This window comes from Bubalus bubalis, chromosome 13 (assembly GCF_019923935.1).
Source record: "Bubalus bubalis isolate 160015118507 breed Murrah chromosome 13, NDDB_SH_1, whole genome shotgun sequence".
NCBI classification, from domain to species: domain Eukaryota; kingdom Metazoa; phylum Chordata; class Mammalia; order Artiodactyla; family Bovidae; genus Bubalus; species Bubalus bubalis.
In genome coordinates this window covers 14476900-14503211 of record NC_059169.1, presented here as the reverse complement: position 1 = coordinate 14503211, position 26312 = coordinate 14476900, and the positions used below count along the sequence as shown (strand labels likewise).

Below are 26312 nucleotides of genomic sequence, written 5' to 3'. Positions count from 1 at the left end.
CCCTTTGGTTGGGGATGCCCCACTCCTGCCGTCTGTCTCCCCAGACCTCACTCCTGGGCACATCCAGCTCAGGGAGTGAGGCTACAGGCACTGCCTCAGTGCTGACAGCCTTGTATCTACTCAGTGTCCCCACTGATGTCCCATCTGACAATGCATGTGAGGTAGGGTGGGAAGTGATATTCCAGGAACTGCCCAAATCAAAAGAGACAGTTCTATTATCATGAGACATAAAGAACTGTGGGTATTACTGACCACTCATTAGTGATTATTGCCTGTTTTGTATGGACCATCAAAATACCTCAAAGTATCTTGCTTTCCTTGAGATTATTTGCTGCCAAAGTTTATCCTTTGAAAAATGCTTTTTTTTTTTAAATTTTATTTTATTTTTAAACTTTACATAATTGTATTAGTTTTGCCAAATATCAAAATGAATCCACCACAGGTGGTAGCTCAGAGGTTAAAGCGTCTGCCTGCAATGTGGGAGACCTGGGTTCAATCTCTGGATGGGGAAGATCCCTTGGAGAAGGAAATGGCAACTCACTCCAGTATTCTTGCCTGGAGAATCCCATGGACGGAGGAGCCTGGTGGGCTACAGTCCAAAGAGTCGGACACAACTGAGCGTTTGCTTTTCTTGTCTTATAAAGGCACATCCTAACATGTATTGAAACTGAGCAAGCAACAGAGGAAAAGGACAAAGAAAGAGAGAAAATGAAAAAGAGAGAGAAAAGGAATAGATGGAGGAAGGAAATAAAGCTAAGGAAGGAAATATTAAATTACTAAGGAAGAAAGAGCCAACCAAACCTGGAAGGAATATACTAGACAGATATCCAGAGACCAAAGCCTGGAGCTTGCCATGTGTGCAGAACAGAGCTATTGTGTAAGAAAATCGCTGGTTGTTTAATGAGTCTCTCATCCCTGATTTGCCTTTCTTTCCAAACTCTCATCTGTGATGCAGAAGCTGGGTCTCTGCAAGTCACTGCAGCAGTTCAGACTCTTTTGCCAGGTGGCCTTCGTTAGGTTGCCAGTAGGGGGCACTAGAGGGAGACTGAAGGTGGGAAACACCGCTAATGTTCTACTTGAAAGCGTCACCTCAGCACTGGGACCTGACTCAGCTCCCAGCTATTAGCACCTGGAGAACCAGCCCCATCCTGCCCCCTCACAAATATGACCATCAACCAGGCAGTGACTTCTCCTTGGAGGTCTGAGTATCAATTCCTTAGGGCCTCTTTTCTGAGTTCTCAGGTCTGGAGATCTGTCCTAGGATATGGTAGCTGCTTTCTAAAATCGTTACCCCAGTGTTTCACTTTTCTAGCCCTCTAATCCCTATGTAATAAATACTGTTTTTCTCACTAGGCCTTTTCTTCTCATGGACTCCTGAGAAAATCTACAACTTTAGTCATAAACCTCCTGGCAGTCTAAACTAGAGGCTAATTTTTTTAAAGGGAATCAAAAAATGCTGAAACAACTATGACATAGTGAAAATGACTGAGTTCTACCCCACTAAAATATGGAGCTATAACTTGGGTTTGGAATATTTTAATGTTGGCCATCATAAAAAAAATGACAATTCAAATAAACTTTTAATATGAAAATATAAGATTATTGGATATATTACTTAATAGTGCATTCTAAAAGTATAGTTAAGTACTTGAGTAATTTTCAGGAATGAGAGAAGAAACTAAGAGAAAAATTAATGGAGGTTTCTATCAAATTTTACACAGAAGGATACATTGAAAACTGAACATAAATGGAAACAACTAAAATGGAGAGGGTCTTACCATTATCCATTCACAGTCAATAATGTTTCTCAACCTGTGTGCAATGGTCAGCACAGTGCACTGGGCAAATCTCTCACGAATTCTTTTTTGTATTAACTCATCAGTTCTAGAAACAAAGAAGTTGATTTAATTCAGTAAAGACAGGAAAAGCAGACTTAAGACTTAAAAACATCCTATGATATTTTTACAATGTTTTTTAAAATCAATACTTTAACATATAGTCTTGTTCCTAAAAAGCTAAGTATAAAAATCTACTTAGAAATTTACTATTTTTCATAAAATGATGGAAAATTAGTCTTCCCTCAAAATTGCTTGAAACTATCAGGAGCTGGATTTAGGAATTCAGCTTTCTTAGGGTGCCTCATAACAACATTAACACCGTATAACATGTCTTGGTTTTTATCTTTGTTTTCTGGAATTAATATTATCAACAGATATCCATGAGGCCAAGCGAGCACTTAGAAACGTTTCTAAGATTCACTAAATGTTTTCCATTTACCACATTTACAAGTCAGTTCAAGATTTCCTGGGGCTCAGCTCCACACCTTGGATCCACGTATGATGTGGCTTTGTCAAGAATCAATATCTGATTCTTCCTGAGAAGAGCCCTGGCAAGGCACAGCAGTTGTTTCTGACCAGCACTCAAGTTCAATCCAGATTCTGCTAATTCAGTATTCATTTTAGCAGGAAGACCTTCGATGGATTCTTTGAGTTGTACCTGTGGATACAGAAAGAATGACATTTTTCTAAGCAAACTGCTACTGAAGTAGACATGCCTTTTAGACATTAGAGCTTTGACATCATCAGGACTTCTTACATGTCTTACATGTACAGCCAGGTGATGGGGAGAGCTCCTTCCAATGAGTGTTCACTGAGAAAGATGGTGGAGTCAACTCAGGACAGAAAGATCTCAGTGTCCCCCTTTCCCACCACAGGACATCCACCAGAACCCCCACCGCCCCCAGGGGTTAGTTAAGGAAGTTTCTCAACAAGTGAAGCTATTTCTCCCAATATGATTGAAACAGAAAAATTAAAAGGATCTTTATGATTGAGTCAAGTTTCCTAAAGTACATTTTGCATAAGAATTGGTACACTAGAGAAAAGTTTTCAAAAATTTTACAGAAAATCTGGTTCTCTGAAGATATAAGCTTATTGGCCCTTTACTATTTTCTAAAGTTTAATATATGCAAGTCCAGCAATAGCAAACTGCCCCTTATACATTAGTAATCCTGGAGCCCATTCTGCTGAAGGTTCTTTCCCAAGTTTATTCCTACAAATAGTGGACCAGTCAAGTGCATTTTCTTCAGTGTCTTAAATGCATTGTTTGTGAATGAAAACACATGAAAAAGAAAACAGAACATCTTATTTCCCCCAGTGTATGGATACAGGTTAGTGTTATCCAGTTGCTGAGTCATGCCCAATACTTTGCAACCCCATGGACAGCAGCAAACCAGTGTTCCTAGTCATTCACTATTGCTTGGAGTTTGCTCAAACTCATGTCCATTAAGTTGGTGATGCCATCCAACCATCTTGTCCTCTTTCATACCCTTCTCCACCTGCCTTCCATCTTTCCCAGCATCAGGGTCTTTTCTAATGAGTCATCTCTTCACATCAGGTGGCCAAAGTACTAGAGCTTCAGCTTCATCATCAGTCCTTCCAAGGAAAATTTGGGTTGATTTCCTTTAGGATTGACTGATTTGATCTCCTTGCTGTCCAAAGGACTCTCAACAACCTTCTCCAGAACCAAGTTCTAAAGCATCAGTTCTTCAGCGCTCAGCCTTCTTTGTGGTCCAATTCTCACATTGGTACATGACTACTGGGAAAACCATAAGTTTGACTACATGGACTTTGTAGGCAAAGTCATGTCTCAGCTTTTTAATATTCTGTCTAGGTTTGTTATAGCTCCTCTTCCCAGGAGCAAGCATCTTTTAATTTCATGGCTGCAGTCACCATCTGCAATGATTTTGGAAATAAAGTCTGTCATTGTTTCCACTATTGCCCCATCTATTGCAATGAAGTGATGAGATAGGATGCCATGATCTCAGCTTCTTGAATGTTGAGTTTTAAGTCAGCTTTTTCACACCCCTCTTTCACTTTTATCAAGAGGTTCTTTAGTTCCTCCTCACTTTCTATGATTAGGGTGGTGCATAGACCTGGATTACTGTGATACTGAATGGTTTCCCTTGGAAATGAACTGAGATCATTCTGTCATTTTGGAGATTGCACCAATGTACGGCATTTTAGGTTCTTTTGTTGACTTTTTTTTTTTTTTTTTTTTGCAGCCAGACAAAAATAAATTCGAGACTTGAAGCCAGGCAGCCTGGGGATTAAGTCTTGCCTGGCTCTACCAACTGAGCAAGTTCCTGAACCTTCTATCTTAGCTTCCTAAACTCTAAGACCATAATTATAAAGGTGTGTGCTTCCTAACATTGTTAAGAATATTAAATGAGTCAGTACATGCAGAATTTGTAACAGATCAATATATATTGCCCATTATTAATAATGCTATCCGCTAGCCCCTTCTCAAGTTCTGCTTCACTTTTCTACTTTGCATGTATCAGCACTGAGATTTCGTTACATATGCATTGGCCTGCTTTTCAACTTCTTCAGGAGAACTTAAGCTCCAGAAGGACAGACGTTTTGTCTCTTGATGACTGTGACAGCCCCAGAACCTGCAGCATTGCCTGACAAGCTCAGTAGATATTTGTTGGCTGGATGAAGGTGGGCTTCCCTGGTGACTCAGTGGTAAAGAATCCACCTGCCAAACAGAAGACTTGGGTTCGATCCTGGGTGGGATTCCCTGGCTAAAAAAATCGCAAACCACTCCAGTATACTTGACTGAGAAATCCCATGGACAGAGGAGCATGGCAGGCTTCATGGGGTTGCACAAGAGTCAGACGCGACAAACAGCAACAACATGAATGAAGGCATAAGTGACTCTAATTGTGTGACATACCTGTTTCTGTAAATTAGAAAGTAATTAACCTCCAATAAAATAAATAAATTTATATTAAAAAACAAAATATACCATAGAAACTAAATTCGTATGGACAATTAATTTATATATAACACTGTTTTCTTATTAAGTGTAATTGTAAAAAGGATATATTCTTATAACAATTAACTGGCTCCAAGATATCATATCACACTTTAAATAAAGGAAAGCAATGAAAAAGTTATAATTTAAGGAAAATAGAACAAATAACTACTATTCAAAACTATACATCTCAGTATAGAATACTTCAGATTGTGTTTGAGCTTGGGAAAATAATAGAATATAGCAAAACTGAAGAATAATACACTGGACTTATAAGGCGCCCTGTCTCCATCATCGCTGTGTGCACTCTGTGTAGTAGGTGCTGATGCCCCTCACAGGAGGGGAACACAGAGGTCAGGTGGTTTCCACATTTTGTGGAACGTTCTTACTTTTCAAGAAGAAAATCTGGTGTGGGTCAGAAGGAAACACTGAAATGCAATCAACAGATGGGGAAGAGCTGTTACCAGAGCAGGGCCAGCAGTAAAGGAAGTTCACCTAACACAAGGCCCCGGGAAATGGACATGTGACATGTCTCCACCTCAAGGACTGAACCATGTGGTTCCTGATGCACAGGCTGCTGATGCCCAGGTTTCTGTATCTTTGTTTCCTGTGTGATGAGACACGCTTGTGTCCTAACAGAGACACTATCAATGTCAGACATTTAACTGTACAATTTCTTCCCAGTTCTGACAAGACATTTTTATCATTGTTTAGTTGCTAAGTCGTGGACCTTATGGACTGTAGCCTGCCAGGTTCCTCTGTCCATGGGATTTCCCATGCAAGAATATTGGAGTGGGTTACCATTTCCTCCAGGGAATCTTCCCAACTCAGGGATCAATCCCACTTCTCCTCCGTTGCACGCAGACTCTTCATCACTCAGCAACTGTGGAAGCCCCCATACTATACTCTTAATTCCAAATCCCAGTATCTAAGGTGTTTCATTTTTGCTTTTTAATGGAAGCAACACATCAATGATTCACTTCCAGAGATTTATCTACTATGACCTTTTAACCTCTGAATGATAAAGTGCTTCATCTTCAGGCACTACTCATGTTATATTTTTGGAGCTGCCTTTGCTTTTTAGCACCCCAATAGCACTAATTTCTGATGAACTTTTATCAGTTTACAGTAAGTTGGAAAGTTTTCAGTACATGAAAAATGTACTTTAGGCATATTTAGAAAAATAACCAAAATGAGACAGGCAGCATCCATAGGACTGTCTTCCTCCTGAATGTCCATCTTTGCCAAGGAAGAAGAAAGAAACAGAACTAGAGGACCTTAAATTTTTTTATGCCATCTTTTCCTTTTAATTGAAATTCATAAAGAGGAAAACAGTGGTTTCCTCCTACTAATTCTCAGTTTAACTCTGAGTTTGGGTTCACATATCCAGTTAGGCATCATTTACAAATTAATAACTAGGGTTTTTGGTTCACTTAAAACCTGACTTCATTGAGTTAGTGATACCTCTTGATGAGGGTGAAGGAGGAGAGTGAAAAAGCTGTCGTAAAACTCAACATTAAGAAAACTAAGATCATGGCATCTAGTCCCACCATTTAATGGCAAATAGAAGGGGAAAAGATAGAAGCAGTGACAGATTTCCTCTTCTTGGGCTCTAAAATCCGTGCAGATGGTGACTGTAGCCTTGAAGTTAGAAGATGATTGCCTCTTGGCAGGAAAGCTATGACAAAACTAGACAGTGTGTTAAAAAACAAAGATATCACTTTGCTGACAAAGGTCCATATAGTCAAACCTATGGTCTTTCCAGTAGTCATGTACAGATGTGAAAGCTGGACAATAAGAGAGCACTAAAGAATTAATGCTTTTGAACTGTGGTACTTGGAGAACACTATTGAGAGTCCCTTGGAAACAAGGGATCAAACTGGTCAATCTTAAAGGGAATCAACCCTCAATATTCTCTGGAAGGACTGATGTTGAAGCAGAAGCTCCAATATTTTGGCCACCTGATGTAAAGTTATTGGAAAAGACCCTGATGCTGTGAAAGATTGAAGGCAGAAGGAGAAGAGGGAGATGGAGGATGAGATGGCTGGATGACATCATCGATTCAATGGACATGAACTTGGGCAAACTCCAGGAGATGGTGAGGGACAGGGAAGCCTGGCGTGCTTTAGTCCATGGGGTCACAAAGAGTCAGAGGTGACTTAGCAACTGAACAACAATAACTTAGAGTGATAAATCATCCCTTTATCCAGATTCTCTAGGAATTATTTCTTTATCACATTTGTATGTTTTTCAATGAACGATTTCATAAGTTTTCTTTTAAAACAGTCATGAGGAATCAATTCCTAGAGAAACACAATGATGGGATGATTTCTCTAAGTGATATCACCAAAGTTAACAGGGCTAATTCCAAAAGCAATAATGGAAACAATATACTTCACTTTGTGAAATAAACTCATATTTCTTTCTTTTTATAGAAAGTTCCAAATGTAGTTTAAATAGAAGTAGATCTTAGTATTATCTACCACTTCAGTATTTTTATAATTTAGATTAACATTGCTTCTCTGTCCATGGAAAAATATATTCTAAAATTCTAGAGTAATGCTATCTGAGAATCTGTGAAAAAAGATCTAAATCTGGGAAACAAATTGAAAAATAATTTACCAGTACTTCCAGTTATTTTTTAAAGATGAAATTTGTCCTATGAATTCAAGAGTAGTGGATCATCCTATCGTTCTTTATATTTAATGGTTAAATGCTCTACACACCTCTTCTCTTGCAGAATTTGATTGTAAAAGACTCAAAAACTTAAATGAAATCAGAGGTGCACTGCTTTTCAGGCAGGAGAAGGTGAAGCAATCAACCCAATTTAAGAAAACAAAATCCACACGTTGCTGAAAAGCAGGGTGGATGTTTAAAGACTCAGTGGTGATATCCTTCAGAAACCAGAATTACTGACTGGAAACGGTCATAACTCCAAATCTGCCTGCTCACAGTCAAGGCTCATCTGTATATTACAGATTTCAGAGCTTCCATGGAAGGGTGACACTAAATGACAAACACACCAATTCAAACCAACATGAACAATCAATCTCTCAGATTTGTGTAACAACAAACAAACAAACAGAAAAGATGTTTAAAAATATGCCACACTTCTCTGAAATGAAAAGATCAATCAAACATTTAGTAGTTATTTACGTAGAGTGTTTTCCCTGTGTTTTCCTCTAAGAGTCTTATAGTATCTGGTCTAACATTTAGGTTTTCAATCCACTTTGAGTTTATTTTTGTATACAGTATTAGGGACTGTTCTAATTTTCTTCTTTTACACATAGCTGTCCAGTTTCCCCAGCACCACTTAATGAAGAGACCACCTCTTCTCCATCATATATTCTTACCTTGTTTGTCACAGATTAGCTGACCACAGGTGTGTGAGTTCATCTCTGGACTCTCTAGCCTGTTCCATTGATCTATATTTCTGTTTTTGTGCCAGTGCCACACCATCGTGATTACTCTAGATCTGTATTGAACTAGCCAAAAAGTTCGTTTAAGTTTTTCCATAAAATCTTATGTAACAAATTTTTGGCCAACTCAGTGATATATTCTGAAGTCAGGGAACCTAATTTCTCCAGCTTTGTTTTTCTTTCTTAAAACTGCTTTGGCAACTTGGGGTCTTTTGTGTTTCCATTAAAACTGTAATTTTGTGGGCTCTAATTCTATGAAAAATGCCATTGATAATTTGACAGGGATTGTATTTAATCTGAAGATTCTTTGGGTAGTATAGTCATTTTCACAATATTGTTTCTTCCAATCCAAGAACATGGTATATCCCTCCATCTGTTTCGCATCATCTTTGATATCTTTTGTCAGTACCTTATAGTTTTATGAGTACAGGTCTTTTGCCTCCTTAGGTAGGTTTAGTCCTAGGTATTTTATTGTTTTTGTTGCAATGGTAAAGAGACTGCTTTCTCAATTTCTCTTTCTAATCTTTCATCATTAATGCATAGGAACACTCATTCTTACTTTTTAAAAGCAAAAGACTGAGCTAGGTCCTAGGAGAAATTAGAAGACTGTCTATGGCTTAGAAGTCTAGGGTTTCTTCCAACAGTAGAATTGATTTATAAAACTAGTGCAAATACACAAAATGATTTGTATTAAAATACAAACTGACAGCAACTTAATAGTCAAAATTTTTTTTCATGCAAGGGTGAGGAAATTCAAAGAAGTGGAGCAAGCAAAAACATGACACAAATAACAGAAAATTCTCTAGAAATGAACCTCCCATGTGAAAGCTGAGCAGATGTTCCAGGGTTCTGTTATCTGCATTCATGCTACAGCATTAAAATGACATAATTGCCAATAAATAATCATCATTAATTCCGACTATATAATTGGCCTTTATAAACACTTTCCTATGAAACTTCTACATTTTATTAGTATGTTCTTGTTTATATCTTTTAGTTAATAAGGAAAAACTACTATTGTCTCCACTTAGGAGATGTTTCCTAAGACCAGAGGAATAAAATTAATATTGGAGTGTAATGGAGTAATTAATTCACTAGGTCACTAGTAGAATTTGATCCCTCATGCAAAGAGTTGACTCATTGGAAAAGACTCTGAGGCTGGGAGGGATTGGGGGCAAGAGGAGAAGGGGACGACAGAGGATGAGATGGCTGGATGGCATCACTGACTCGATGGACGTGAGTCTCAGTGAACTCCTGGAGTTGGTGATGGACAGGGAGGCCTGGCGTGCCGCGATTCATGGGGTCGCAAAGAGTCGGACACGACTGAGCGGCTGATCTGATCTGATATAAGTACTCTGCTAAGGACAAGATAATGTGTCTATTTGTTCAGGGTTCTAGGAAAATAACTAAAATGAAAACATGTCACATTATAGTGTTGATTTTCATCATCATCAATACACACATTTTAAGTGCACCCATGTCATCAGTGTTTTCCTATTACCAAGTCACTGAAACTGACACGCTCCCCTTAATTATCTGCAAAGCTCTAAATGTAAACACACATATATAGATGCTAACAAGTTAATTACAGTTACTATTAATAAATTACCTCTTCTAAGGCATTCCACAGTTCATTATCCGTATGCTCATTAAAGGGATCCAGATTTTCCCTCATTGTTCCAGTGAATAAAACAGGTTCCTAAATACCCCAAAATAGTGAATGTTATTACCTTAACCTGTTTTCATTTTATTCCAATGTGTACAGAATGTCAAAATTAAAATGCAGAAACATCTAAATTCATTAATTATTAATAACATAGTTGCAAATGTATGATTACAAAAAAGCATCTCTAAAATAATTTTCCATTGTACAAAGTGTGCTACAAAATATCTTTTGGACTACTGAACACTAACAGAAGAAAGTGTTGAAGAAGTTTTTTCATCTTAAGGAAAAAACTGAAGACAAAGGAAGATTTGATTTTTTTTAATACCACCCTGCTAATAAATATCTGCTTAAACACTCACACAAACATGAGAAACTTAACATCAAGATCTACATAAATTAACTGTCAATGCTGGTGTGACTGGGAGATACCAACAGCATGATTAGTAGAGGTTTGTGCCTCAAAGCAAACCACTAAATATTTACACATTAGCACTGAAGAATAATCTAGGCTATTTTCTCCATTGGTCAGACTGTCTTCTAGGGTCTGGAATCTCTCCACATGTGTGAAATGAACATCCCCACATGTGCAAGGGGAACGTAAGCTCCTGGGGTCTGCAGCACCTCTGTCCATGGAGAGATCACCTCTGATTTTGGCATCAGCTGGTCCCCAAGTTCTCTCACCTGTGTGTCAGGATAACCTGCCTCACAGAACCTCGTTACTAACTGCAAGGCCAGGAGGACCTGAAACCCACCGTGACCTGTGGCATGATACTTTAATTTAAATAGTTCTTCCTATCCATCTGCTTCAGGAGGAGCCATAAGTAAATTACTCTGGAAATATATGTGTCCTCTTGGCTTCAAGAGAGAATCCTGTACATAAGCTCATGTAGGCCATTTACATTTTCTTCTGAAAGGCTCTAGTAAGCCAGGTCATAAGAATATGGATAGCAGTGAAGAGCCTTATAAGCTCCTTTCAGTGAAGGGGGCAGAACAAGGGAATGCACTCGTGTGGGAACAAGAGGAGAACTGACTCTTCCACAAATGCCCAGAACTGCTCTGAATCACACGTTCAAATCAGCCTTGGGGCTGGACTTTCCTCCTCACTTCACAAAAGCCTGAGAGGAAAGATGAAGATAGACAGACATTTCTTTCCCCTAATCATAAGGAAGAATGATACTCAGGAAGCCTTCCAAACCTTCCTTCAATATGGTCTAAGTTTTAAGTCTGGTGAGAGAGGAAAGAATACAGAAAACTCAGGATGTGCCACCAAAATAGAGACATATCTGAGCAAATCCACAATTAAAAAGACATAATAAAGGGAGATTTATTTGCACAAAGTTGATTAAGTAGCCAGTATGCCTCCAAAGCACTGAAAATCACTAGTCATACAATATTTCAGAATGTATACTGAACTGAACTAAAAAAACTCGAAACACAAATTTAAGGTCTCCCTTAAAACTTGAATTTAGGATCAAAGACTAAACAACCATCTAAACAATGGTAAGCATTCCTTGTCAGGGGACTAACCATCATTCCACTTCAGATTTTTATAAAAACTTGTTACTTATTGTAATTATCAACCTTAAGATTCCCACATGCAGGTATCTTCTGCATGTCTCCATGAGGTTTACACAAGCGACATAGCCAGGCGAGGGGAGGCTGGTCCCCAATATTCTTCTTCCTTCCCTCCATTTTCTAGGTTCTTTCAAGTAAGCAGGCTACTCCCTGCATATAATCTCAACCGGTGGTCTTTCTGGGGGACATATTTAACTACTTCAGATCCTAAGCATAAAGAACACACATACTTCAGCTACCTGTTGTGTTTAAGAAAATTATTTAATAAGAACTTTCATTTTTGCTTATTCCTGAAATTTTGAACAGAAGTTGAGGAGTACCTTCTTAATAACACAGTATTCATCTTTGAAAGTTCCCCCCATGACTGATGGTCTATGTCCCCACTCCCCTGTCTCTGCTCCTACCCAGGTATTTGTTATCATCACATCTCCCCCAGTTCTGACCTGTTCATGCAGAGTCAGCAGTGATGAGGATGAGCCTGGGAGGAAGAGAGACCACCATGGAAGCTCTCTGCTGCTTCCAGGATCACAGGGACCAGGGATCCAAGGAAGATGGTGTGGGCCTGACTCAGCTAAGAGAGGCAACTCAAAGAAACAGCACTGGGCTCCCCCTCCACAGAGTCTGCTCTCAGCTTCCTAAATTCCCTAAATTGGGGTGTTTAGACACAAGCATCAATGCTTTCTACTCATTTGGGAGGGAGAGGAATGTAAGTTTTTGCACTTAGACAAGTAAATTCCAGTAACCAAACTAACAGACTTTCTCCACCTCTGCAGCTAGCAAGACACGGTAAAGACAAAGGGCTCTTGGTTGGGGAAGGATAAGATTTTGAGTATCTTCTCCTGACACATATCAGCCCATGACATACAAGTGCTTAAACCCATTTCTAAACTGATATTTCCAAATGAGGGACAGAGCGATAGGAGTAGTATCTTCTGGCTTTGTTCTATGCCTATTCACTCTTGCTATGGTTTGGGGAGTCCTTTCAAGTGGGATGGTAGGAAAAATGGGGGAAAAGCTTTATATCCAAGGATATGAAAGGACTTTACAGACATGCCCTTTATTTCTACTAACTAATCTCACATGGCCATTTCAGAGATGAGTACCATCAAAGCATAAAACTTGGGAATTTAAGCTCATTTATTTTCTACTGTAACCATAAGTCATAAATCTAATAGCCAGAGGAAATCTTTAAATATGGGGACTATCCAGTTTTTCTGAAAGGGATACCTTTGGAAAAATATTTTTTTTTTTTTTTTTTTTTTTTTTTTCTTCTAAGGAATAATTCTTTTTTTTTTTTTTTCTTTTTTTTTTTAAATTTTATTTTATTTTTAAAAGGAAAAATATTTTTAATTGTGATAAAATACTCATAAATTTCAGAGAAGGCAATGGCACCCCACTCCAGTACTCTTGCCTGGAAAATCCCATGGACAGAGGAGCCTGGTAGGCTGCAGTCCATGAGGTCGCTAAGAGTCGGACACGACTGAGCGGCTTCACTTTCACTTTCATGCACTGGAGAAGGAAATGGAAACCCACTCCAGTGTTCTTGCCTGGAGAATCCCAGGGACGGGGGAGCCTGGTAGGAGGCCATCTATGGGGTCGCACAGAGTTGGACACGACTGAAGCGACTTAGCAGCAGCAGCACACATAAATTTGCTAGATTAGCCACTTCAAGTGCACATTTCAGTGCTGTTAAATACATTCACATTGTTGTACAGCCATCACCACCACCCAGCTGTAGATCTCCTTTCATCTTGAAGAACTGAAACTCTGTACCCATTAAACAACTCCCCTCTCCTGGCCACTCCTGGTACCCACCATTCTATATCCTGTATCCATGAATTTACTACTCTAGGTAACTCCTATTAGTAGAATCATACAGTATTTGTCCTTTGTAAATTACTTATTTCACTTCATTTTTTCAAGGTTCATCTGTGCTGTAGCATGTGTTGGAATTTTCTTCTTTATTAAGGCTGAGTAATATTCTACTGTATGTATGCACACCACATTTTGTTTGTTGATTCATCTGTCAATGGGCCCTTGGGCGCCTCCACCTTTTTGCTGTTGAGAATTATGCTGCTATAGCATGCATGTCCCAGTATCTCTTCAAGACCTTTCTTCCAATTCTTTTGCGTTTATGATCTAAAGTAGAATTGCTAGGTCATATGATACTTCCATCATCAACTTTTCTGAGCAACCAACAAGTTGATTTCCATAGTGGTTGCACTATTTTACATTCCTATCAGCAATGAACACGGGTTCTAATTTCTCTACATCCTTGCCAACACTAGTAATTTTATTTTTTTCTCTTTCTTTTCTTTGATAGCAGACATCTTAAGGAGTGTGAGGTGGCATTTCACTAGAGTCTGAAAAGACTATCTTGATTTAAAAATTACTTAGAGTAATCCCAGGTATTTTCGATGTCACGGGCAGGTAGCAACAGCCGTCCCCAAGTCCACATTCGCCTTCCTTTGGGTGACATGTTGTACACGCTTCCTGATAAACAGGTATTTCAGGACACATTACACCCACATTCCAGGAAGCACATTTGCCTGGCTCATTCTGTCTCATCTCCTCTCTGTTTCTCATCTCAAGAGGGTATTTTTCTGAGCTTCCTTTGATAGGCAGATGATTGCTAAGTATATAAATAAAAACTCATTTTTTTTTTTAATCAGCAAGTCTGTCAAAGCAGAGGGCAGGATGATAGATGAGGACACAGGATCAAGGTTGTGCTTGGCTATATACCTGGAGGATACTAATCTCTCAGTAAATATCACAGAATTATGTTGAGTGAATGAACCACAGGAATGACAGAAGTGTCTACCATGCATATAATCCAGTCTCCAAACTCTCCCTGAAAGTTACACTACTTTACAATGAAAAAGAAAATAGAACAGAATCAGAGCCCAGGAAGAGATGGCCAACTCAACACTCCACCATCAGAGCAGGCACATATGGGTCTACATGAAACACTTCACACTCATTGACCTATTTTATCCTCACAACAGATTGAGGGGGTGATACTGTTATCTGCCTTGTAAGACAGAGAAAACCAAGGTACACAGAGACAGAATTCTGAGTCCCCTGCTCTTCCTCACTATTCTGTATTGCCTCCCTGGTGAAAATTATTAATTAATGGCTAAATTGTCAAAGTCTCCCCAAAGCATCTATATATCCTATAATTCTCAAAGCCCCACAATTTCACAGAAAGTTCTCCAAGGAGATAATCACTTTTTAAAAGATGTCCTGGTTTCCCACAACAAAATTACATCTGTAAGACACTTATTAACAAAATTCATGTTTTGCTATAGGAACCTCTCTAGCGCTAAACAATTTATCCTTCTGTTCTCAGAATTATGTGATTATCAGTGAATAAAATTGTGGAAACTAAGGAAGTCTGAGTCAAGAAATCTATCTCAGTAAGTTATTAAATCACATGCACACAAAACTAACGAACAACAACAAAAAAACACCTGATATCTGATGAAAGTGTCTATTGAAAATACCTGCTGCTAAAAACATGCTCTACTGGGGAAAAAAAAGGATCAACTCATTCACTTAATTTGAAAAAAAAAAAAAAAAAAAAAAAAATCAAATTAAAAGCACTTAAACTTAGACGCCTTATACAAAGAACATGTGAGAGTGCTCTGCTGTGCATACCTGAAGTGCAACTGACAATTTCTTCCTTAAATCGTGCAGTCCAATACGTGTTGTCAAGATTCCATCAATATAAATGCCACCTTCAGGTTCTGACAATCGAAAAAGGGCAGCAATGAGGGAACTTTTTCCAGTTCCTGTTCTTCCCACGATGCCATACTGTAAAGAGACCCAGAAGGGATGAAGAATTAACAGGATGCACAAAACCCAGGAGAACCCTGATTGCTGAAGATGAATTTTTAAGGTTCTATTATATATAAAGAGTAGTCTATAAGTTTCCCAGGGCTTCCCTGGTGGCTCAGATGGTAAAGTGTCTGGCTGCAGTGCAGAAGACCCAGGTTCAATCCCTGGGTCAGGAAGATCCCCTGGAGAAGGCCATGGCAACCCACTTCAGTATTCTTGCCTGGTGAATCCCATGGTCCGAGGAGCCTGGTGGGCTACAGTCCATGGGGTCACAAAGAGTCAGACATGACCGAGCAACTTCATAAATTTCTCAAGCATGTCCCTGCTGGCATTTTGGACCAGATAATTCATTGTTTGAGGGTCAGGGGCCTGTCCTGTATATTGTAAGATGATTAACAGTAGCCATGAACCCACTAGACACCAGATGCAACCCCCAAATTGTGGCAACCAAAAATGACAGAAATTCACAAATGTCCCTGATTGAGATCACCATCATCCTAAGAATACACAACATAAACTATAGTGATTTTCATGCCTTCTAAAAATGTCAGGCAATTTTATTCAGATTTACCTGAATAAATGTTTAATATGCTGAAAATTGTTTGTTTTCTATAATTATCATATAAGGAGCAGAAGGGGACAACAGAGGATGATATGGTTGGATGGCATCACTGACTCAATGGACATGAGTCGGAGTAAACTCCAGGAGTTGGTGATGGACAGGGAGGCCTAGCGTGCTGCAGTCCATGGGGTTGCAAAGAGTCGGACACGACTGAGTGACTGAACTGAACTGATCATTATGTGGTATGTTAAAAGGGGAGACATATATATGTATGCAGTGTGTGTGTGTGTGTGTGTGTGTGTGTGTGTGTGTGTGTGTTTGTAACCAACATTCACAAGTAAAGGAAGAAGACCTGAAAAATAATCTGCCTGCAGTGAAAAACTAGCAGTCTCCTAAGTGGTCCATAAGAAGTCAGCTTTTAAATTAGTTTTATTCCTACTCCCTGGATAATTTCACCTTGAGTATTGACCATGGGTAATTTTACAGAGATGTCGACAAGTCAAGACAGAGTGTTAACACAAACAAGTGCTCACTTTCTGTGTTATTTATTTAAGAGGAATTATTCTTCAGTAGAAAAATGAAATAACTTCCTGATATTAAATATCTTAATCATATTCTATCTTGAAAGGAAACATCTTCAAATATAAAATGCAGGTCTCAGTCTTGAAAGAGGCCAGTAGACAAAATTTCCATAATGATATCAACAATGATACAAATAATGCTTGCTATTTACATGGGACCTTTCATCGGAGCAGGTCAAAAGGCATTTTATTAATACATTAATACTTAACAACTGAACCTTGGAAAAACACATGTCAGGTGTCAGCCTATTTACTAAAACCAGAGCAGAGAGAAATTAAACGCACTAACAGTAAGATTAAAGAATCAGTACAGAGTAGGTAAAATGCTGGTGGCTGGTGGTTTAGTCGCTGAGTCGTGTCCAACTCCTGCGACCCCATGGACTGTTGCTTGCCAGGCTCCTCTGTCCATGGGATTCCCCAGGCAAGAATACTGGAGTGGGTTGCCATTTCCTTCTCCCATGTAAAATGCTAGTGAGGAATAAAACTGCATTCAAATATATATGCAGAAACTGGCCTTTTTTACCAATGAATTTTTAAGTGAAAGAAAGTATTAGTCAATCACTTGTGTCCAACTCTTTCCAACCCCCTGGACTGTAGACTACCAGGCTCCTCTGTCCAGGGAATTCTCCAGGCAAGAGTACTGGAGTGGGTTGCCACTCAAGGGGATCTTCCTGACCCATGGATGGATCCCAGGTCTCCTACATTGCAGGCAGATTCTTTACCTTCTGAGCCACCGGGGAAGCCCGACTGCAAATTCTCTGAAGGAAGCTTTCCAAGAGATTATTTCATCTATATTTAAAATCTGGAATTGATGATAGTGTAAGATATGCTTGGATCATTTGTAAATCAGTAAAGTTTTAAAACTCATAGCTTTAAAAAAAGAACTACTAAATCTTTCTGAGCAATATAATTAGAATGCTTGGAACGTTTCATGTTTTCTGATTTGAATACTTCTAAAGTTTCAAATCTTAGTCTGTCAAATCAATCATGGCATTTCAAAAATGAATTTATCTTTATAGAGATTAAACATAAGAAAAGTGGGTTTACCTAATTTTATTATCTTATAAAGGTAATACAATGACTATAAGACATTTTATTGTTGTTCAATCATTCAGTCACGTCTGACTATTTGCGACCCCATGGACTGCAGCATGCCAGGTTTCCCTGTCCTTCACTATCTCCTGGAACTTGCTCAAATTCATGTCCATTGAATTGGTGATGTCACCCAATCATTTCATCCTCTGCCATCTCCTTCTCTTCCTGCCTTCAATCTTTCCCAGCATCAGGGTCTTTTCCAATGAAATGGCTCTTCACATCAGGTGGCCAAAGTATTGGAGCTTCAGCTTCAGCATCAGTTCTTCCAACAATTATTCAGGGTTGATTTCCTTTAGGATTGACTGGTTTGATTGCCTTGCTGTCTGAGGGACTCTCAAGAGCCTTCTCCAGCACAACAGTTCAAAAGCATCAGTTCTTCAGCACCCACCCTTGTTTATGGCCCAACTCTTACATCCATACATGACTACTGGAAAAAGCATAGCTTTGACTAGATGGACCTCTGTTGGCAAAATAATGTCTCTGCTTTTTAATTTGTTGTCTACGTTTGTCATAGCTTTCCTTCCAAGGAACAAGCATCTTCTAATTTCACAGTTGCAGTCATCGTCCACAGTGATTTGGAGCATAAGAAAATAAAGTCTATCACTGTTTCCATTGTGTTCCCATCTATTTGCCATGAAGCGATGAAACCAGAGGCAATGATTTTAGCTTTCTGCATGTTGAGTTTTAAGCCAGCTTTTTGCACTCTCCTCTTTCACCTTCATCAAGAGGTTCTTTAGTTCCTCTTTGCTTTCTGCCATTCGGGTGATATCATCTGCATGTCTGAGGTTACTGATATTTCTCCTGGCAATCTTGATTCCACCTTGAGCTTCATCCAGCCCAGCATTTTGCATGCTGTACTCTGCATGTAAGTTGAATAAGCAGGGTAAAAATATACAGCCTTGAAGTACTCCTTTCCCAATTTTGAACCAGTACATTGTTCCATGTCCAGTTCTAACTGTTGCTTCTTGATCTGCATACAGGCTTCTCAGGACATTTTGTACCTTATGTTAAACTCTAATTCATATGATATAGATGGGCCATTCTCTGCATGCTGGCAGGTTGTAGTGTGTATATATGTGGCTCATCTGTTCTGTGTACAAGCAGGCCTCAAAGATATTTTGTATTTGGCTCCAGACTACCTCAACAATGTGAATATCAAAATAAAGCAAGTTATATGAATTTTTTGTTTCTCTATGCAAATAAAAGTTATGTTTATACTATATTGTAGTCTAATGAGGTACAATAGCATTATATAAGGTAATAGTACATACCTTAATTTCCAATATTTTATTGCTAAAAGAATGCTAACCATCTGAGCATTTATAGGGTAACATTAAAAACCACTGATCACAGATCAGAATAATAAATATAATAATAACGAAATGGTTTGAAATATTGCAAAAATTATCAAAATGTGACAGAGACATGAAGTGAGCAAATGCTATAGGAAAAATGGTGCCATTGTACTTGACTCACACAGCATTGCCATAAATGTCCAATTTTTTTTTAAGTATTATCTGTGAAGCACAGTTAAACAGGTGTGCCTGTATTTCTCTGTGTTCTCATACATAAATCAACACACATCAGGACACAGGTGAGAACTGATCTGTGAGAATGTGTGTATGTTCCCATGTTACCAGCTCTACTGTAACTGACCCATCTGTGCAAACAGGGACATCTGTACACTTTAGGTAAATAGACTGAGATATGTTGGGGCACCAAGGACTGCTCATGACCACAGGACTGTGAGTTCCAAACTCCAGTGAAGAGAACTAAAAAACCAGGGGACTTCCCTGGCATTCATTCCAGTGGTTAAGATTCTGTTCTTCCACTGCAGGAGGCATGGATTTGATCCCTGGTCAGGGAACTAAGATCGCACATGCTGCATGGCCCCAAACACCCCAAAAAGAAAAAAGCAACTCACAGAAAACCTGACTCTGATTATTCCAGAGTTCAGTCTTCAAAGCTATAGTCTGAATGTCTTTTCTGAGTAACCAAAGGGTTTTACCAATTGCTCATGGAGAGTGTCACCAGTATCAGTAACCTTACATTCTTCAATCTAAAGACAGTTGGGGGACTTCCCTGGTGGCTCAGTGATAAAGAATCTGCCTGCCAATGCAGTAGACGTGGGTTCAATCCGTAGTCCAGGAGAATCCCACATGCTGTGAAACAACGAAGCCCGTGCACCACAACTATTGAGCCTGCGCTCTAGAACCCGGGAACCACAACTGTTGAGCCAACATGCCACAACTATTGAAGACCTTGCACCCTATAGCCCATGCTCTTAACAAGAGAAGACACCACAATGAGAAGCTCACGTGTGGCAACTAGAGAAAAGCCCAAGCAGCAACAAAGACCCAGCACAGCCAAAAATAAATAAATAAATAAAATTATAAAGACTCTTAAAGAAAATCTTCTGTTATTGGTTTTGCAATGGCCACTTTCTGTTTTTCCAACCAGGTTGGTCTCTGATGATGACACAACTTATTAGACACTTGCTTTTGGATCTCTCTTCACACACCAAACTCAACATATTCAACACCCAATGCCCCACACAAAACAATCCCTTCATCCGTCTTCCCTACTTTATTCTCATTACTTCTTTCCCAGGCTCACAGTGTTTAAAAAACAAATTAAACTCCTTAATCATAATCAGTGCAAATAAATTTAAAAAGTAAATAAATACTAGCTATAGCCCAGCACTCTGAAAAAAAATTCTTAAAATTTTATTTTTACTTTCTAGGCTGCTGCATGTGTTCTTTTTGTGTGTTTCTGTATTTTTTTGTATGTGTTCTTAAAGACACAGTTCACATATTTAAGCAAAATGGGATTAATGTGAACATACTGTTATATGTGTCTTCATTTAGTATTTTGTAATGCTTTCATAATATTATAGCACATGTGATCATTTATTTAACAAATCCTCTATTGCTGGATATTTAGGCAGTGTCAAATAGTTAGCTACTGGAAATAACTCTGTGTTAAATATCCCTGAAGCTAAATCTTTGCAAACAACCTTAAGCATTTCCTTCACATAAATTCTCAGATTTGGAACTGCTGAGAGTCAAGTATGAACCCCTTGGACAGCAAGTATGAATCCCTTGGATAGCAAGGAGATCAAAGAAGTCGATCCTAAAGGAAATCAGTCCTGAATAGTCATTGGAAGAACTGATGCTAAAGCTCCAATACTTTGGCTACCGGACACAAAGAACCAACTCATTAGAAAAGACCCTGATGCTGGGAAAGACTGAAGACAGAAGGGGAAGGGGACAACAGAGGATGAGATGGCTGGATGGCATCACTGATACAATGAGCATGAACTTGGGCAAACTCCAGGAGATGGTGAGAGACAGAGAAACCTGGTGTGTGTCAGTCCATGGGGTTGTGAAGAGTCGGACACAACTAGGTGACTGAACAGCAACAACACAGTAGAACAGCAACAACAAAGTATGAACATTTTCAGAGGAAGCTGTTAAGCTGCTAACCTACCCTCCAGAAGTATGATACCATTTTTTACTCCCACCCATTTCCCTGCGCATTCACAGATCCAGGTGTTAGAACTTTTTTTTAATTGACATCAATTTGATTCCAAAAAGTGGCATCACTTTCCCACGATGTCTTACTGGAGGGAAAACAGCTCCCGGCTCCCTACCCCCTGCACCTGCCCCCTCTGGTCCATGTGGTCTCACTTCTCAAATTAAACTCCCAAATGCCAGCTCAGCATCCAACACTACACCCTAGGATGTCTCTTCTACAAAACTGTCCTCTCATACTTCATGTACATGACTCAGCTTCCTTGGCATCACTAGGTAATTGTGAGGTTTGAATGCAAAAACATGTGTTATGCACTTGGTAGTTCATTTTCCTGAATGCTTTGCAGATGTCTAGGTCTTCACTCACTGGATCAGAGCATCATGCTTTTGCTTATCTTGGTCTTACCTCCAAGAATGCCTTTCACATGCATTTCCACCTGCTGAAACCCTAACCACACATCACTAAGTCTGTCTCACATGTCTAATTCCTTGAAAATGTTCTCCCTGTCTCCTCATGTGGGCTTGTTCTAACTCTAGCTGATGTTATGTCATTTTATATAAATGTCTATAAATATTGTGACCTCTTTCTAGCTTACAAAGTTAATATAGCCATTTTCTCGTTTCTTCAACTAGACTGTATACATTGACATCAGGATCTGTATTGGATTTGACTTTTTCTTATTTGTGTTACCTGTGGTGTCCTGAGACAAAGAAACTTCCACTGGGAGATGAGATTTTTAACTCAGGCCAGAGAAATTTATGGAAAATCTATTACCATATTATTTAGGTATAAGATAAATCAGACAGAGACAGATACAGCAGATGGATCCTACAGCCATAAATACAATTTCAAATGGCCAACAGCTCATTTTCATGGGGCAGACAACACTTTCTGCAATGCAAGTGGTTATGGTCATTTTACACCCTATGAAAATAATGACCATTTTGTCCAAGCATTTACTCTGGGTGCTTTACATGTCTTATGTTCTTTAAGTTGTACATCAACCCTACACGTTACATCCTATCACGTCCATTTTGCACAAGAAAAGATTGAGGCTTAGATAACTTAGTCTGTCTGAAATATCAGAGTTCATAAATAGCAGTATGGGACTCAAATCCACATCTTTTGGCCTCTTTTCCATCTGCTGATAGGACTCTTTATTATCTGGATGGCCTGACATCTTATCATGTCCCTCTGTGTAGCTAGAACACAGAGAGTGGGGAGAGGTGTAGTTTCAGTTAAAAAAACAGGCCTACCATAGAGAACTTACAGTCAGAAACTTAAAGCATGATGTGGGCACAAGTGTATATATGGTGAACAGGAGCAAAGAGGGTACCTGAAGTCAGGTGGACCAGCTGTCAGCAGAAAGAACTGGCACCCACAACCAGATTGAGAGAAACCTGCAGCTAAGTGGGATACATGATGCCTGGGGAACAGTTCAAATAGACCTCATGCCCTGCTTGGGGCAGCAAGACTCATTTTTTATCCCATCAGATGGTGAAACAGCCACACAAATACTGCTGCACTGGGCTGTCTCTGACTCCAGGTCCAGACAGGGCTGAGCCTGTGGGAAATCCCTCCAGTCCCTGCAGGAGGCTGGTGTGGGGAAGGCGGGACAGCGGAATGAAAAATGCCTGTGATGGAAGACAGACTCCACTGGAAAGACACAAATAATGCAGTGGAATCACACAGAATTAGATTATAATGTAAAAGTGCAATTTATAGAGCATAAAGGTAAGAAAATCAAGTGGCACAGAATATTCTAGAGCCTCCTGCTCAGTCACAACAGAGATTTGGGAATTCTTAAGTTTAATTTCAAACTGTCAAAGCACATTTCTTGGGAATCACAGGTTATCACTCGTCAAAAACTGCCCATGGGAGGGAAAGGAGGAGGTTATGTTCAGCTGTAATGCTGAGTCAAGAGGTCTGTGTGAGCCTGAGACCCTGCATTTCTAAGAAGCTCCAGGAGATGCAGGTGCTGCTGCTCTGGCACCACGGTTTGAGTCACAAGGAATTAGGAGGCCAGCAGGGGAAGGGGGACAGTCTGGGAGTAAGGAGAGTGGTTTTTAAGAAAATATATTTAAAAAAGGAGAAAATGTAAGAAACTAATATTTTTGTACATTATAGCACGGTCTACTAAGCATCTGTAAAAATGTATCATCCAAATAATAGCTGTGAGCAAAAACAAAGCAAAATCAATCTACCTCGAGAGCTGGAAAATACTTTATTGCCCAGGATTCTCTAAAATGATCAAATCAACCACAAAATCATCTAAATGAAAAATGTAGCCTGTTTTCAGACTCTAACCAGGAAGTCTAGGGTCCTATTTACCTCATGTTGGCTTTTATGTTTGGCTGTTCTGGGTCCTGATTGCCTTGGAAGAGCTGTCTCTAGCTGTGATGAGTAGGGGCTACTCCCTGTTGCAGTGCACGGGATTCTCACTGAGGGGGCTTCTATTGATGCTGAGCAAAGACTTCGAAAGTTGTGGCACATGGGCTCAGTAGTTGTAGTGCAGGGCTTTGTTGCTTTGCAGCATGTGGAATCTTCTCAGACCAGGGATTGAACCAGTGTCCCCTGCATTGGCAGGCAAATTCTTATCCACTGCACCACCAGGGGAGTCCTAGTTTCTTATTTTTACTTGCCATTTCTTCTGTGAATTAAAATCCTGCATCAGTTCAGTTCAGTCGCTCAGTCATGTCCGACTCTTTGTGACCCTATGAATCACAGCATGTCAGGCTTCCCTGTCCATCACCAACTCCCAGAGTTCACCCAAAGTCATGTCCATCGAGTTGGTGATGCCATCCAGACATCTCATCCTCTGTCGTCTCCTTCTCCTCCTGCCCCCAATCCCTCCCAGCATTAGGGTCTTTTCCAATAAATCAACTCTTCGCATGAGATGGCCAAAGTACTGGAGTTTCAGCTTTAGCATCAATCCTTCCAATAAACACCCAGGACTGATCTCCTTTCAGTCCAAGGGACTCTCAAGAGTCTTCTCCAACACCACAGTTCAAAAGCATCAATTCTTCAGCGCTCAGCTTTCTTCACAGTCCAATTCTCACATCCATACATGACCACTGGAAAAACCATAGCCTTGACAAGACAGACCTTTGTAGGCAAAGTAGTATCTCCGCTTTTGAATATGCTATCTAGGATGTCATAACTTTCCTTCCAATGAGTGTCTTTTAATTTCATGACTGCAATCACCATCTGCAGTGATTTTGGAGCCCAAAAAAATGAAGTCTGACACTGTTTCGACTGTTTCTCCATCTACTTCCCGTGAAGTGAAGGGACCAGATGCCATGATTTTAGTTTTCTGAATGTTGAGCTTTAAGCCAACTTTTTCACGCTCCTCTTTCACTTTCATCAAGAGGCTTTTTAGTTCCTCTTCACTTTCTGCCATAAGGGTGGTGTCATCTGCATATCTGAGGTTATTGATATTTCTCCTGGCAATCTTGAATAGCATCTACTATACTTTCCTATTGACTAACTTCCAGAAATCAGGACAGAAGAGGAAATAAGAGAAAGAGAATAAAGCCCCACTTCTGCTGGGCTGGCTCACTCTCATGTCCCTGCCCACCACACCCCTCTTCCCCCTCCACAACAGCCTCTCTCAATCAAATCCAACACCAAAGGGTTGTCCTGGAGTGATGAGGGCTGGGACAGGTGAGCAGGAGAGGGAACCTGGGAGGTAGACAGGTAGAGTGAAATCAATTCATGAACACACTGCCCAGGTATCATCTCCAAACACAGAAATGAAACTAAAAGTGATACTGAGTGGACCAAGGTACAGATCAAAAATCAAGTTACTGCAGTTATTAATTCAGTCTCCAAATTCAATTTTCCCTCAAACATTTCAGAATCTCAATCCCATGATTTTCAGGTTTTAGAAGGAAGAATAAGAATCTGTTATATTCCTAAGTTGTACTACGTATAAGTCATATTTTATGGCTTTGGGGAAAATTTAAGACAAGTGCAGGTTAACAGAATTACATTTACAACAGAAAATCTGACACACACATTGTCTGAGAGTAAGTAAACACCACCTACAGTGCTCTCAGGGAAAAGATTATATCAAGAGCTGTGGTTAATGTTTTCCTGACACAGCAGTTCACATTTTTCCTGACCTACACTGAAACTGGAAATAATTAGGAGGGAGCTTTTGCCCTGTGACTAACTGAAGCTGCTCCCTGGGTAGCATTCGGGCATTACGTTGAATATTCTTTCATGTTACAAGGGCTTCATTCATTAAATCACAGCTACAGCCATTAGATGGGTCTGGGGTGGTAAGAGTTTTAAAGAGCAGTTCTTTCAGTTATTTACTGAGTTGTCATGTGTGTCCGCTGGTTCCTGCTTGCTCACACCTGTGTAACTCACTCACCCTCACAACCAGCAGTCCCTCAGCACCCTCTCTGTGCCTTGCAAAATGCTACTTTCTGGGAACAAAAATGAAAACAAGATGCTCCCTGATTATAAAAAGCCTCAAAGTACTATGAGATGTAGATCCCAAATTACAAAGCATGCCACAGGTGCTATCTTTTAATTATGATGAAATTCACATAACATAAAATTTAACCATTTAACCATTTTTAAGTGGATAGTTTGGTGTTCAGTACATTCACATTGCTGTGCAACCACGCTTGAGATTTTTTTTTTTTTTTTTTGCCTCATAAAACTGAAATTCTTACCCATTAAAAACAACTCCCCATTTCCCCTCCCCCAGTCCCTGGAAACCACCATCCTACTTCCTGTCTTCTAGGATTTGACTACTCTAGGAATCTCACATAAATGGAATGAGAGTATTCATTTCTTTTGTGTCTGGCTTATTTCATTTAGCAAGATGTCATCAAGGTTTATCCATAGGTCAGAATTTTCTTCCTTTTTAAGGCTGAATAATACTTCATTGTAAGAATTTAGTTCCTTCCAATTTTTGGCTGCTATGAACATAGGTGTACCATAAAAGCTACCTTAAAAGAATATAAAAGACACTAAGGGTATATTAGTGTTTGTGTGTATAAAAGTATATATATATATACACTAAAAGTATATATATATATACACACACACATACACATACACTAATATGTATATTATTATATTAAGTATATATTATGTTAAGTATGTATATTAAATATATATTATATATATTAGTATATATAAGGGTATATTAAGGGTACACTAAACTGAGGGTCTCGAAGATGCATTCGAGTTGACTCAGAAAATGAGATTTT

The 26312-nt window shown here is 39.4% G+C and overlaps 1 protein-coding gene across 1 annotated transcript in view; it reads right to left on the bottom strand.

The window, feature by feature from the left end:
* The window catches only part of LOC102415544 (ATP-binding cassette sub-family C member 4), a 224710-nt gene that overhangs the window by 14894 nt on the left and 183504 nt on the right, over nucleotides 1-26312 (bottom strand). Inside the window, exons 25-28 of the mRNA XM_045162438.1 lie at nucleotides 15133-15288; nucleotides 9844-9933; nucleotides 2324-2496; nucleotides 1779-1884 (exon numbers count right to left, since the gene is read on the bottom strand). Of these exons, the coding sequence (XP_045018373.1) occupies nucleotides 1779-1884; nucleotides 2324-2496; nucleotides 9844-9933; nucleotides 15133-15288 (525 nt within the window). The remainder of the gene's footprint in view (nucleotides 1-1778; nucleotides 1885-2323; nucleotides 2497-9843; nucleotides 9934-15132; nucleotides 15289-26312) is intronic.